The sequence below is a fragment of the Sus scrofa genome, chromosome 2 (assembly GCF_000003025.6).
Source record: "Sus scrofa isolate TJ Tabasco breed Duroc chromosome 2, Sscrofa11.1, whole genome shotgun sequence".
Classification (NCBI taxonomy): domain Eukaryota; kingdom Metazoa; phylum Chordata; class Mammalia; order Artiodactyla; family Suidae; genus Sus; species Sus scrofa.
Window position 1 is genome coordinate 83,887,487 of NC_010444.4, and position 14,672 is coordinate 83,902,158.

Here is a 14,672-nt window from a genome sequence, read left to right on the forward strand (position 1 = left end):
TCAACGGATTCCCGTCACCCACAGAATGCAATTCAGACACTTCTTGACCTACCACACCTGTCAGGATATGGAGACCTGCCTCTCTCCATCATCACTCACTCCCCTCTACTCTGGCCCCACTGGCTTCCTGGCTGTTTCCGAAACACCCTGAACTTGCTTCTGCTTCAAGGCTTTGGCCTTTCAGTTCTCTGCCTGAAAACCTCTTCTCTGGAAACTTCACATACGGCATCATTCCCTCACTTCCTTCAGGGATGCTTCTCCTGACCACTCTATTTCAAACAGTACCCTCCCAGAACATTACTCTCTATTCTTTTAAATCCACTTTTTCTTCATAGCACCTGAGAGCATATTGTGTATTTGTCTATTCATCACTATCCATCCCCCTTTTCTTTGGCTGTGGCATGCGGAAGTTCTAGGGTCAGGAATCGAACCCATGCTACAGCAGTGACCCAAGTCATGGCAGTGACAACCCTGGATCCTTAACCGCTAGGTCACCAGGGACTTCCTATCACCTCCCCTTAAATGGAAGTTCCATGAGAACCGAGTTTACAAAATTGTTATTACTATCTCTCAATTTCTCCCTCTTGCTCTTTCTCCCATTCACCTTCCTCCCCCTCTCCCCTTCCTTCCCTACTGATATGGTACGTTTAACTTTTGAATAAATGAATAACTTTTGACCATTCAGGATCTATGCATCAAATTCAAGAAGAGATATTCTCACACAATCGAGTGGCTCTCTCTTTCCATGGAATCATCATTTCTTCCTCGTCCAACCAGGAATAGGCCTTTCCTCACCTTCATAAAATCTGGCTTGGTGCTTTCTGAGGCCATCAGTGTGTGACTGTCTCCAGAGGCCACACCATAAAGTGAATTCTACATGAGTAATGTGATTACCTTTACTTAAGAGACCCTGTCATATACCACTAGGCAAGTATTCTCATTACAGTCTTCATACTTTATAAATCAGTTAAGGTAACATTAGCTGGTATTAACAAGCCAAATCTGGCAAGTTTAGCCTAAAAAATGCTTCATTTTTAAGTAACAGTCCCACATGGTTGTTCCTGTATGAGTTTTTTCCCCCCACTTTTATATAAATGGATTCATAACATAATGTTTTGGGATTGGCTTTTTCATTCTGCATAATTCTATGGAAATGTATCCAAACTGCTGCATATATCACTAGTTCATTCTTTTTATTGCTGAGTAATATACTGTGGTATGAATGTACTATATAGTTCATTTGTTTAACTGTTCATCTGCTGGCTTTAATTTACATTTCCTTATGGGCAATGATGTTGAACATTTTCATGATTATTCACCACTTGCGTATCCTCTTTGGTCAAATGTCTCTCTTCATGTCTTCTGTCTATTTTCTACTTGAATTGTTAATTTTTCACTTTTGATTTTTGAGTGGATGACTTTCTGACTCACAATCATCCAAGAACTTTTTCAGTTATCTATTAGGGCCTAACAAACCAGCCCAAAATATACTGGCTTCAAACAAAATTTATTATTTCATTATTCACTGGAACTCCCCTATGGTATCAGATGGGCCCCTGGAATAGCAAAGGTCCAAATGGCTTCACTCCCACAGCAGTAGCCAGCCTGCTGCTGACTAGAATCACTGCCGGGCCCACCAGCCAGGTGCCTTGTCCTCTTCAGTGTAGTTGCCTGAACTTTCTCACCTCACGAGGGGCTTAAGGCAGAGCTTTTCAGAGTACCAAGTAGAAACTGGTTAAAGCAAGTTACAGGGCAGCACAGACGCAAGCAGGCTATACAAGGGCATAAATACTGGATGCATGGTTCACTGGGGGCCACCAGAGTAACACACTAGCTCAGGATCCTTCTATCTTGTGGCTTCTCCATCCCCTAAGTCTTCAGAATCCTCTGCACTGAGCAGACAGATGAGGAAAAGGAAGGCATTGTAACTACTCTGATCTGATGTCAAACATATCATTTCTCCGTTACTGGGGGGAGAATGTGTCACACAGTCGCATCTGGTTGTGAAAGAGACTGAAAAACAATCCACAACTGGACAGCTGCTGGCCAATGACAATATAGAAGAGGAAACACAAATACTTGGTAGACAGCTAGCAGCCTCAGCTAACTTTCTGCCTTCTCTTATCTCCAGTAGATTAACATTTCCTTTTCAACTTTCAGGAAATCAATCGCATCTCAGCAGATAATACCTTTTGCAGACAGACTCCCACCACAGTTATGTCTGATTATCTCAGGCTACTTTCAGTACCTTATATCCTAACACCAACATTCACAAACACACATACCCAGGTTACACAAGTTTTGACTGATCTCATCCACAGTTCAGGATAACACTTAGTTCTGTGGCCCACATAAATATCCACACCTCCCCCATGTGGTTCAACTTACATTTGTAATCACGTATTTCTACGTATATGTCCCATAGGAACACAGAACTTACATGTCAAAACTGAACTTAAGTATTACCAATCCCAGGAATTCCCGTTGTGGATCAGCAGTAAAAAAAACCAACTAGCATCCATGAGGACGGGAGGGGAGGGGGTTCGATCCCTGGTCTCACTCAGTGGGTTAAGGATCTGGCACTGCCATGAGCTGTGGTGTAGGTCGCAGATGCATCTCGGATCCTGCATTGCTCTGGCTGTGGTGTAGGCCAGCAGCCACAGCTCCAGTTCAAAAGCTTGCCTGGGAACCTCCATATGCCGCGGGTGCAGCTCTAAAAAGACACACACACACAAATTACCAAACCTCCAGTTCAAAGGCTAGCCTAGGAACTTCCATATGCCATGGGTGTGGCCCTAAAAAGACACACATACACACGAACAATTACTAAACCCACTCCTCCAATATTTCCAACCTTAGTTATTAACAGCTTCCCGCCTATGTCCCAAGCCAAAACCAAGATTCATCACTGGTTCCTCTCCTCTCCTTCCTACACACAATGGAGTTACCCCACTCAGTCCATCCAGAAATCGCCATCAAACCTGTTTCCACTTTCCTAGTGTTGGTCCTTCTTTCACCTGGATTACTGAGAGAGCTCTTTTAATTGACTTCCCCTGACTTCAGAATACAATTTCTCTATCCATCACCGAGTACTAAAAAAAAATCATGTAAAATATTTAATCATGTTGCCCCTAAATAAAATTCTATGATAGCTGCCTTGCAACAAGATAAAGTTTCAACCTTCAGTATGGCATCTAAGAACCTTCACAAGGGGACCTCCATCTTCACCTCTCCCCACTCTACAACCCCTGCAGTCTCACCAGCTTGTTCAAGGTGATGTAACAAATACACCCTGAACTTCTGTGCCTTCATATATTTATACTCCATTCATATGTTTACTACGGGTTTTCCTTTTCTTTCCCCTTCTCTATCTACTGATGTCCTACTTACCTTTCAAAGCCATTTTTAAATATCACTTTTTTCTTTTTTTTGGTCTTTTCTGTCTTTTTAGTGCCACACCTGCGGCATATGGAGGTTCCCAGGCTAGGGGTCTAATCGGAGCTGTAGCTGCCAGCCTACACCACAGCCACAGCAACACCAGATCCGAGCCACGTCTGCAACCTACACCACAGCTCACAGCAATTTTGGATCCTTGACCCACTGAGCAAGGCCAAGGATCGAACCTGAAACCTCATGGTTCCTAGTCAGATTCGTTTCCGCTGCGCCACGACGGGAACTCCAAATATCACTTTCTCAGTGACGCCTTCCTCCAGGCAAAATTAACTGCTCCATTCTTCAGTGACTGCTATTGCTGATACCTCAAATACAGTACTTATCAAACTCAATTTTGATTAGGCAACTATTGTTTTCTGTCTCATCCACTAGATTTCTGGTGTGATGAAGGTTGACCCCATGACCAATTCTCTTTGGGTCTCCACTGAGAATGGACTCAGCCCTATCTCCCCAATAAACAAAAACCTTATTGGGAAATATGTGCTTTTTGGCATGTGGAAGTTCTAGGGCCAGGGATCAAACTCATGTCACAGCAGTGACCTGAGCCATAGCAGTGACAATGCTAGATGATTAACCCACTGCGCCACCAGGGAACTCCCAGCATGTGCTTTTCTGAGATGGCTAAAACTTGACCTGAAAACAAAGTACCCACCCACCTCATTTCCCCAAAATACATTTCAGGTAACCAAAGTGTAGAGTGGAACTCCCCCATGCCTCCACTCTGTGCCTTAAGAATTAAACTAGACAGTCTAAAGCCCTAAAATACAACCTCAGCTCTTCCCAAATACACATTTCTGCTGTTTTGCCTTTAGCTATATGTACTATCAATCCTCACTATTATTTTAAAATAATCTTAAAACAAAAGGATCAGAAATCTGAATGTCAATGAATAGAGAGTGAGTGACCTGCCCAAAAAAGAAGGTAAAATCTTAGCTATAGCTCCAGGGAAAAAGCTGGAAAGTTTAAGGAAAGCTAACTAGCAAATGGGGGGGGGGGGGAAGCTTCCACTATAAATTACCTCGAACTGAAATTAGAAAAACTATGTCCCCTGGTATTGATCATAAATCCCTTTATTAGTGAGTCAATAAAGTGATTTTTAAGGAGCTGTTGTTTAAACGGTGTTTCCCACATATGGTTGTTTTATTGCAGTTTTTCCAAAACATAAGTCTTCAAATTGGATCAAGGCGGTTCACAGTCAAAGCCAAATAATAATGAACATTTTCCAAATAGCACCCAATGATAGTGTCAATTTTTTTTCTCAGCTTGTCTACACTAAAATGTGATATTTGCTTTATACACATTAATATCTTTTCTATGTCTTTTTGTTTTGGGTTTTGGGTTTTTTTTTTTTTTGGTCTTTTTGCCTTTACTTGAGCCGCTCCCAAGGCATGTGGAGGTTCCCAGGCTAGGGGTCTAATCAGAGCTGTAGCCGCCAGGCTACACCACAGCCACAGCAACACAGGATCCAAGCCTTGTCTGTGACCCACACCACAGCTCACGGCAATGCCAGATCCCTAACCCACTGCAAGGCCAGGGATCGAACCCACAACCTCATGGTTCCTAGTCAGATTCGTTAACCACTGTGCCATGACGGGAATTCCATCTTTTCTATTTCTTGACATAGGACAGTTAACAAAACTTCCACTGAATTAACAAGTGGTTTTACTTTTAAACCTGTCTGAGATTTTTTTCATTAGCAGTTTTCTTGTTTAGCACAGTCCTTTTAACAGGTGGACCTGATCATCATAGGCCGTGAGAGGCTCTATAAACTTCAGCTAGTTTTGTGGTAGACACTGATCAAACTCTGGGTATAGTTCCATTTTTGACAATGTTCACTACTTTTTTGTCTTTAATCAAAGTTTTACATGTACTTTGTTTAGTACAACTCTCTGGGACTTGCTGAGAAAAAAGCAGTCTTGTGACTGCCTCCCTGATCCAAACACACTTTCCATGCACCAGAACAAACATTTTGATCTTGCTTTCACATCTCTAAATAACTTACTATTTCTTGATTTTTCCATTTAAGGTATAATCAGCTGACTTCCCAGTATGGAAGATGAGAATTTAGCTCTCCTATGCATTCACACATGCCACTCCCAATACCACCATAACCACGATTCCTATACATGTCTGCCCTATTACCCCAATATAGTAATTTATAATTTTGGTGAGATCAATTTTCAGTATTTACATTACACACACACACACTTTTGACAACTGAGCCATGTAGTATATACCATGACTGTTTTTATTTTCCTGCACTGCTTTTTGATTTGCCTTAATAGTTTACCACTATTTAGTATTACATTTATATTTAACCCCCAAAGTCTCCCATAACTGTAAAACTTATCTCGAAAAGTACAAACACATGAGCTACTTCATACTCTTGAATTGATGTCCCAGAGCTTTCTGACCTACTACAATCTGGATTAGTAAATCTCTAGAAAAGTGCTATCCAAAAAACCTTTCTGCAATGATGGAAATGTTTTTATCTATTCTGTTCAATGTAGTGGCCACTAGCCTCCTATGGCTGTTGAACACTTACAAGGCGGCTAGTATGACTGAGAAACTGAATTTTAAATGTTATTTCATTTTAATTAATTCTCATTTAAATAGCCACATAAAGTTTGTAGCTATCACTGTGGACAGAGCAGCTGCAGAACCGTATTACACAGCTGTGATTTGGCAGTCTTTCTCTCCTTATTTTCCTGATCTGCTATCTTTTGTGATTTACTTCCTTATTTTAGTGGAGCACAGGCTCTACCAGGTTCCTGAAAAACAGTGCATGAGAAGGTAAAAAAAAAAATTTTTTTTTAATTTTTTTTAATTGACCATATAGAAGTTTCCTTCTTTTACTCTCATACTTCATTTTTAATTTGGGTATAGAATTATTTTGGAAATCATTTTCTCTATTTTCTAACTGATTTTTTTTTTTCATCACAGCTGGCTTACAGCATTGTCAATTTTCTACTGTACAGCAAGGTGATTCAGTCACACATACATCTACACATTCTCTCTCAGTATTTTATTTTATTTTATTTATTTATTTATTTATTTTGTCTTTTTGCCATTTCTTGGGCCGCTCCTGCAGCTTATGGAGGTTCCCAGGCTAGGGGTTGAACTGGAGCTGTAGCCGTCGGCCTACACCAGAGCCATAGTAACACAGGATCCGAGCCATGTCTGCAACCTACACCACAGCTCACGGCAACGCTGGGATCCTCAACCCACCCGAGCAAGGCCAGGGATCAAACGGGCAACCACATCGTTCCTAGTCGGATTCGTTAACCACTGCGCCACGACGGGAACTCCCTCTCTCAGTATTTTAAAGGCATTGTTCCTCTTCTAGTATTCCGTGTTGCTTCTGAGAAATCTAAACATTAGGATTCTTGTTCCTAGTCAGATTTGTTTCCGCTGAGCCTTTCTATAAATTCTCTTTCACTCTGGAAGCTTACAAAATCTTTACTCTATCCCAGATGTTCTAAAGTTTCAGTCATCTCCCTCAGTATGGGCTTATTTTAATTCATTGTGATGGCGGTTCAATGGGTCCTTTTAAACTTGGAAATGTAAGTTCTACAATTGAGACATTTTCTTGAAGCACTTCTTTGATGATTTCTTCCCTTCCAGTTCCTCTGTCCTCTCCTTCTCAAACATCTACTATACAGATTGTTCCTCTGAATTTTATCTTTTCTTTCCTATTTCCTCTTTTTTTTTGCTTTTTAGGCCATACCCGCAGCATATGGAGGTTCCCAGGCTAGGGGTCCATTCGGAGCTATAGCCTCCAGCCTACGCCACAGCCACGTCAGATGCCAGCCATGTCTGCGACCTACACCGCAGCTCATAGCAACGCTTAACCCACTGAGCAAGGGCAGGGATCAAACTCGCAATCTCATGGTTCCTAGTCAGACTTGTTTCTGCTGAGCCTCGACGGGAATTCCCTCCTTACTATTTTCAATCATTTAGGAGTTTTTGCTGTGGTGGTGGTTGTGGTTACTCTCCTTCCTAATCAGCATCAACTTTATCTTTCTTAATATTAAGTTTTTAATTTCCAAGAGCTCAATGAACATTCTTTAAACCTATCTTGTTCTCATTTCATGAATAACTACTCCTTCCTTCTTTTTTTTTTTTTTTTTTTTTTTTGTCTTTTTGCCATTTCTTGGGCTGCTCCCGCGGCATATGGAGGTTCCCAGGCTAGGGGTCGAATCGGAGCCGTAGCTGCCGGCCTACGCCAGAGCCACAGCAACTCGGGATCCGAGCCGCGTCTGAGACCTACACCACAGCTCATGGCAACGCCGGATCCTTAACCCGCTGAGCAAGGGGCAGGGATCGAACCCGCAACCTCGTGGTTCCTAGTCGGATTCGTTAACCACTGCGCCATGATGGGAACTCCCCTTCCTTCTAAAAATATTGAATTGTTTTGTTTTTGCATTGTTGGTCCCTTCCAAATTGCTTTTATTTTTTTATTTTTTTGCTTCTTAGGGCCACACCTGTTGCATATGGAGGTTCCCAGGCTAAGGGTCAAATTGGAGCTGCAGCCACAGCCTATATCACAGCCACAGCAATGTGGGATTCAAGCCATGCCTGCAACCTACACACAACTCACGGCAACTCGGGATCCTTAACCCACTGAGCGGGGCCAGGGATCAAACCCACATCCTCATGGATACTAGTCAGATTCGTTTCTGATGCACCACAACGGGAACTGCCACATTGCTTTTATTCTTTGTTTTGATCTCCATCTTTCTTATTTGCAGCTTTCCCTAAGCTTATCGTTCACAGTTAAGAATGAGACGTTAAAAAGCTGGTGAGAGTGCAAGGTGGGGATTGCTGATGATGAGCTGGGACTGTTCCCAGGGGAACCATTTATACTGCTCTCTTTAGAATATCTTTTCTCTTGGCCAAATTCGAAACTTTTTTGCTCATGTAACTGTTAAATAATTTTGAAATACATACCATGCATTCACATATCTTTGATAACATCTAAAATTTCCATCTTAAGTGTCAATAATTACAAAGGATGTAATTTCTAACATTTTATCAGTATTAACTTTCTAACAACTTTTTAAAAATAACTTTAGAATTAATGAAAGTTACAAAAACATACAAAAAGCATTCTCATATACATTTCACCTACATTTCCCTAACATTAAAATCTTACAAAGCACTAATCAAAATCAGGAAATCAACACTGATAAAATACTGTGAACATAAACTACCTTATTCAAATTCTACCAGTTTTTCAATTAATGTCCTTTTTTTCTGTTTCAGAATCCAATCCAGGATTCTATACTGCATTTATTTTAATGTCTCCTTAAACTCTGGCAATAATTCCTCCATTTTTCCTTATCTTTCATGATCCTGAAATCTCATTTTGGGAGGTTGCTGATCAGTTATTCTGTAAAATAACCTTCAGTCTGGCTTTGTCCAATGTTTTCTCAAGAGAAAATTGAGGTTATGCATTTCGGGCAAAAATACCACAGAAATGATGTCATGCCCTCCTCAGTATAACATAAATCAGGGTCTCTAATGATGCTTACTGGTGAGGTTAATCATAATCTATTAGTTAGCATTTGTTTCTGCCAGGATTCTCTATGTAAATTTACTATTTTTCCCCTTTCAATTAACAAACAATATTGGTTAAAGAAAAACTAAAACTGGGAGTTCCCATCGTAGCTCAGTGATTAATGAACCCAACTAGTTCGTTGGGTTTCGGATTCAATCCCTGGCCTTGCTCAGTGGGTTAAGGATCCAGTGTTGCCATGAGCTGTGGTGTAGGTCACAGACACAGCTCAGATCTAGCACTACTGTGTCTGTGGTGTAGGCCGGCAGCTACAGCTCCAATTTGGCCCCTAGTCTGGGAACCTCCATATGCCATAGGTGCGGCCCTAAAAAGACAAAACACCAAAAAAAAAAGTTTAATAATTAAAAAAAAGAAAAATTAAAACTATTACATCATCCTTTTTAATCCTCTTTTAAATGTATTAAATGGCCCCTAAAAACTATCACCAATTTGATTAACTGTCATCATCCATTGAACAAATTACTCCTTTACTACTGAACTAACCATTGCATAACCCTCAAAAAGTTCACATTCTTCTTTTCTCCCTTAAACTTCTATGATGCTCATACTAGAGACTGCTCTCCTGATGTAATGTATTTTTATACCCAGATTATATACTGATTTTCTAATCATTCTTCTCTGCAAAAACATAACTGTATATAAATATATATTTTTAAATTTCCTGTAACCGTAAGGTTCTAAGTACCAAAAGAAATTCTGAGTTATCATTATAATTGATATCAGTACATGATGGATCAAAACACACGTATATTATACATTTGGAAAACTGAAAACATCTCTTAAATGAAATAAATGGAGCTTACCTTTTTTTTCTTCTCGGTTTATGAGTCCATGAATGAATATTACTTACTACCAGAATAAGACAGGTTCAACATTATTCCTGTTCCTATTTTTTATTTTTTTTAGATAAAAGTGCTTAATAACGGTAGAAAGTACCAGAAAATCTTGTCACAGTGATGTTCCTCAATTCCTCCAGCTCCCTTAGGGTTATGAGCCAGGTAGCACACAATGATTTCCTAAAAACTATTTCTAATGATCTGACATCTACCTAATCCTAAAACCAAACAAACAAGCAAACTATAAATCCCTCACAGTAATGTCTTTATTTCAGGCAAAAAAAAAAAAAGAAATACATATAGTTTCTTGAATTTCAATATACTCTAAAGGAGCTGACCTCATAAATAGTATCCTTATAACATCAAGGCTATTTTTAATGTTCCAACCAATATCCCTATATGTTGATTTGCTACTTAATTCAAAAATCATACATAACAGGTGATTCCATAAGGCTTTCATTCAACAACAAATGTATGCCATAAAGATTTTATCTCTTTGCTTCTGGTACAGTTTTTTCCTGGTATGTATATTAGGAACACTTCTATCACAAAGTGTTTCAATATCTGTTTTGGACAATTTTTCCAAAATATTTTATGTCTGGGTTTCCTTTGTAGAAAAAATACTTCAGGAATGAATCAGATGGTTACTGATTCAAAGGCACAACTAATTCCTTTGTTATCTGGTAGATGAGAGCCAGAGCTTACAGTGGGAAAGAAGTGAAATAAAGACTAAGGATGTAAGCCCATTAGTAGAGAGGTATGGAAGGTGCTAAAAGGGAGAGACAAGCAGCACTCGGAAGCTCAAGCACAGAAAATCGAGTCGACTACCAGAACAAGCAAAAAGAGAAGCCAGGTCCAGAGAAGAGGAGGAACCCCAAATACAAATAAAACAAAGAGGAGACCAGTCCTGGAATCAAATACCGATCAGAGATACTGAAAGGGGAATGCTCTGCCCTTTACTCACTGTGTGTAGTTCATCTAAAGAAGCTATAAATAAAAAAGTATAAATTCATATGTGTTGCAAAAGTCTATGAGCTAGTTTCAAGGTGGAAACTCTGCTGCAGCCAAAAGCCTTCAGTTCCCAGAGCAATTATCTTGTATAAAATAAAGCACAAAGTAATTAACCAGACTCCAGCCCCAAACTTACGAAAACATTTTAACAACAAAGTGATGCTTTTTACACAAGGCAGCGCTAAGCTTCCATTGAATAAACTTGATTATTCTGCCTCTGTATGATCGCTTTCTGGTGTTACATAAATCATTGGTTCTACTTCAAATTTTCACAAGAATAAAACAGCATATTAATGGAGAACTAAAGTATTTACTAAACAGCAAAACCATTTAGAACTACAGACCACCGTTTTTTAATTCTTTAGAAAAAGTGACCTTCCTTTTATTGACTACATGTCCTAATTCTCATCCTAAATATGTCCTAGTTATGTGATTAAGGTATTAGTCACACTGTCCCCTTCAATTCAGCAGTGAATTTGATATGATCTTTCAACTGTATCTGACCAAAAGAGCTACATTTGGAAAGTCTGAGATAAAAAAAATGACAGAAAAATAATGTGAGAGTTCTCTGTGAAAGATCTTTCGGTCAAGGTACAGAACAAGGCCAACACTGCTATGTGGTGGTTTTAAGGGGTGAGGTATGTGTGTACATGGAGTAAGCAGGTTGGAGCTGTCTGGCTCCAGGAGCTCTGGGGAAAAGGATGAACAGGCAAAACAAGACGAAGCTGCACTAGTCTTTCAGGAATAGGATAGAACAAGGAATGAGAAATCCAAACTTTACAAGATTAATGATTTCAAAGCTGTTTGGATTCTCTAAATATATTAAAGTGCTTTGTTTTCCATGGTGATTAGCAAAGCTGCCTTTGATATGTCAGGCAGAATCAAATGCACTGGAAGAAAAAGGCTATGCATCTGGTCCACAGGTACACAAAGGATTTAAGGAAGCCAGTAGCAGTGACAGCAGCAGGAATCAAAGTAAAACAAGAACCTTTAACTAAAGGGAAGGACCTGGGAGGGAAAGATGACATACAAATTTGAGGCTCAATATACAACTCTCCCCCCACAAGTGGAAAATCTTCCTCTCTGTCAAACGGTTGATTTTTTTTTTTTCCAAGACTTTCCTAACAAATCCTCACTTATAGAATCAAAGTACGCCCAAGAAATACTGAGTAAAATCATCTCAATGTGTACTCTAGATAGTAATTTAAAAGGGACATTGATACAGTTGGGGTCCAAAGACTGGGTTTCCATAATATATATTTTAAATAACTTTTAAAGACTCACCTGTAGGCTTAACTGAATAAAACCCAATGGCCTCTCCTTTCTTCCACAGAATCTTAGCATAATCAGTACTGCTATGACACAGGAATGGGATCTCATTTCTCTCCATTTCCTGCTTTCTATAAATAATTCGATTGAGAACATACAGAACCACTCTCTCCCCAAGAGTTCTCACCTACAAAGAGAGTCAGACACCAGGCACAACAGTTATAATATGCATCAATTCAGAGATGCAGTTTACCTTGCTCCCTGCTTCCATACCTCTTACTGACATTCAAAGCACTTTGAATACATTCAAAATGATTTGTAAGCCATTTTATTATCACAAAGATAAGACTAGTCTTTCATACCAAAACAACCCATTTCTATAGACAACATTTATGCATGAAATAATGCCTCCACCAAAATTCTAAAACAGGCAAAAGAGGTTTTCAATATACCAATCCCCAGCACCTCCTCTTTAGGAGTGTTTTCTTTCTGCTTCCGGCTGCCCAGACCCCAGGTCTCCCCTATTCTAACTGCTGCCCCTCCATCTCTAGTGCTTCAACTCTTTTGCACCCATTCCAGCCTAAACATTTTTTAAAAAATAAAGGAAAAAGGGAAAAAAGACTTCATGTTATCCCCTGAAGACTTTAAAAACAATTGTCTCATTTGATAAACAAAGCCATAATTATGCTCTTGGGGAAGGAATCTCATCTTTTCCAAGTAAAAATGGTCATTTTACAGCTGTATCTTTGCTGTCTAACTTTAAGGAGTACCTGTCTCCCCTGACACACATACACACCCCTCTGCCAGACCAGATGAGGGATGACAGCGGCAGGAGGGAAGTCTGATGAAAACAAAACTTAGGGTGATCACAGAATGGAAACAGAAGCCCAATTCCTGTAAGTCAGGGCCACATGGTCACAGGGACCCGCTCATCAACTGTCTGACATCGAACAGTGGGGTTTTCCCCAAGGGCATCTTTCACTGCTAAAAACAAGAGTCTGTCCATGAAATCTGTTCCCTCCGCCTCAAGTCTCCTTTAAGAAAAACAACAATGTCCATTAATTAGGTAAAGGGAGATAAAAAGCATTAGGCATACACACCTTACTCTCCAAAGCCTCCCTGGTAGTGGGTTTCCAACACCAACCACCACAGGAAATGACAAAGCTCACGTGTTTACAAGGCAACCCATGGCTTTCTTGAACAGCTCTGACCAGCATAGAACTCTTCCTCATACTGAGCTGAAATCTTTCTCCAAAACCATACCTGGATATTCTGGACCCACACAGTCTACAAATATTGAAAGACAGTCCTGACATGCCCTTAAGTTTCATACCAAAGCTAAACAAAGGAAAAGACTAATTAAATATAATTTGGGGTACTCATGCCATTCCAGTCTTCTCCCTTGAAATTGCTTCAGATCGCCAAGATCTCTCTTCATGTTGGGCTTGCAGATATTACAAAAATACAAACACTGAAGATGATGGGGCTTTTCCCTGTAATCTTAAGGTTTTTATCAGCTTTTTTGCTTATCTTGATTTCACTTCTAATTGAACGAAGCCCCATCTTTTTCACCTGTGCTGCTGTTTTAGTTTGATCTTCATGGTATACAAGTACAGTCAATTTTCTAAACCCACAGATAACTACTTTACCTTTCTCGCTAATTTATTTTCATCATGTTAGATCTTTTTCTTTGTTCCTTAATTCTGCCTTTACAGACTGGTCCTGCCATTTAGCACTGGGGCTGCAGAACATGCCCACCCACTATGTCTTCCTCTAAGTAACTGATGAAGTTGTGACTGGAACAGAAAAAAAAGGACCATGTTTTACAGAACACTACTCAAGAGCTTCCTCCCACTCCACTGGTCTGGAATCCTGAAGAGACCACCCAAAAAGACCCTAGAGATAAGCAAGTTTCCTGGTCAGTCTTTTCTAGAGACAGTGAACTTAAGCAAACAGAGAAAAGAAGCTGTTTCCCAATCAAAAAGAAAATCAGAAGCTGAAAGTGATGTAACTACAGCTCAACTAACCCACAGATATTCATTCTGCCTCCCCAGTTCTCAGGCACTTTCATATAAAATCAAGGCAGCCCAGTCTAAGTGCCAGTGTCACCATAACAACAAAACTCTATGGGTTTAACATAACCTGGTTATACTAAAGTGGAACAGAGCTCAACAACTTCAAAACCTGTCACTGTTTATGGGGAACATATGGTGAAACGGCCTCTTAAATACTTTTAAATTTACAGGATCTTATTACCTGCTTAAGCCCCTCTCTAGAAGGGACAGATGTTTTCACAATATCATCAATAGCCCACCACTGATCAGCAAGGTAAAGTGCCACAGCTAAAAGAGAATACATGGTTATTAACATGTAGGTCTTAGCTATACAATATTACTATTTGTTAAGGCTTACACAGGTGCCTTTAAATATACTCATAATTTACAATACAATGTGGCCCCATTTATACCATTTTTATTTTATTTCACTCACTAAACATTTAATGATAAGCGACTGAGAATTTTATT

The 14,672-nt window shown here is 39.8% G+C and overlaps 1 protein-coding gene across 8 annotated transcripts in view; it reads right to left on the minus strand.

The window, feature by feature from the left end:
* The window catches only part of FAM169A (family with sequence similarity 169 member A), a 75,440-nt gene that overhangs the window by 35,270 nt on the left and 25,498 nt on the right, over window positions 1–14,672 (minus strand). For 7 of the 8 annotated variants that reach the window (XM_005661485.3, XM_003123704.4, XM_013994899.2 and 4 more), the window contains exons 4-5: window positions 14,404–14,489; window positions 12,163–12,334 (exon numbers count right to left, since the gene is read on the minus strand). The exons of the other annotated variant lie outside the window; for it this stretch is intronic. In XM_005661485.3, coding sequence (XP_005661542.2) covers window positions 12,163–12,334; window positions 14,404–14,489 — 258 coding nt within the window. The remainder of the gene's footprint in view (window positions 1–12,162; window positions 12,335–14,403; window positions 14,490–14,672) is intronic. 8 annotated transcript variants of the gene reach the window in all.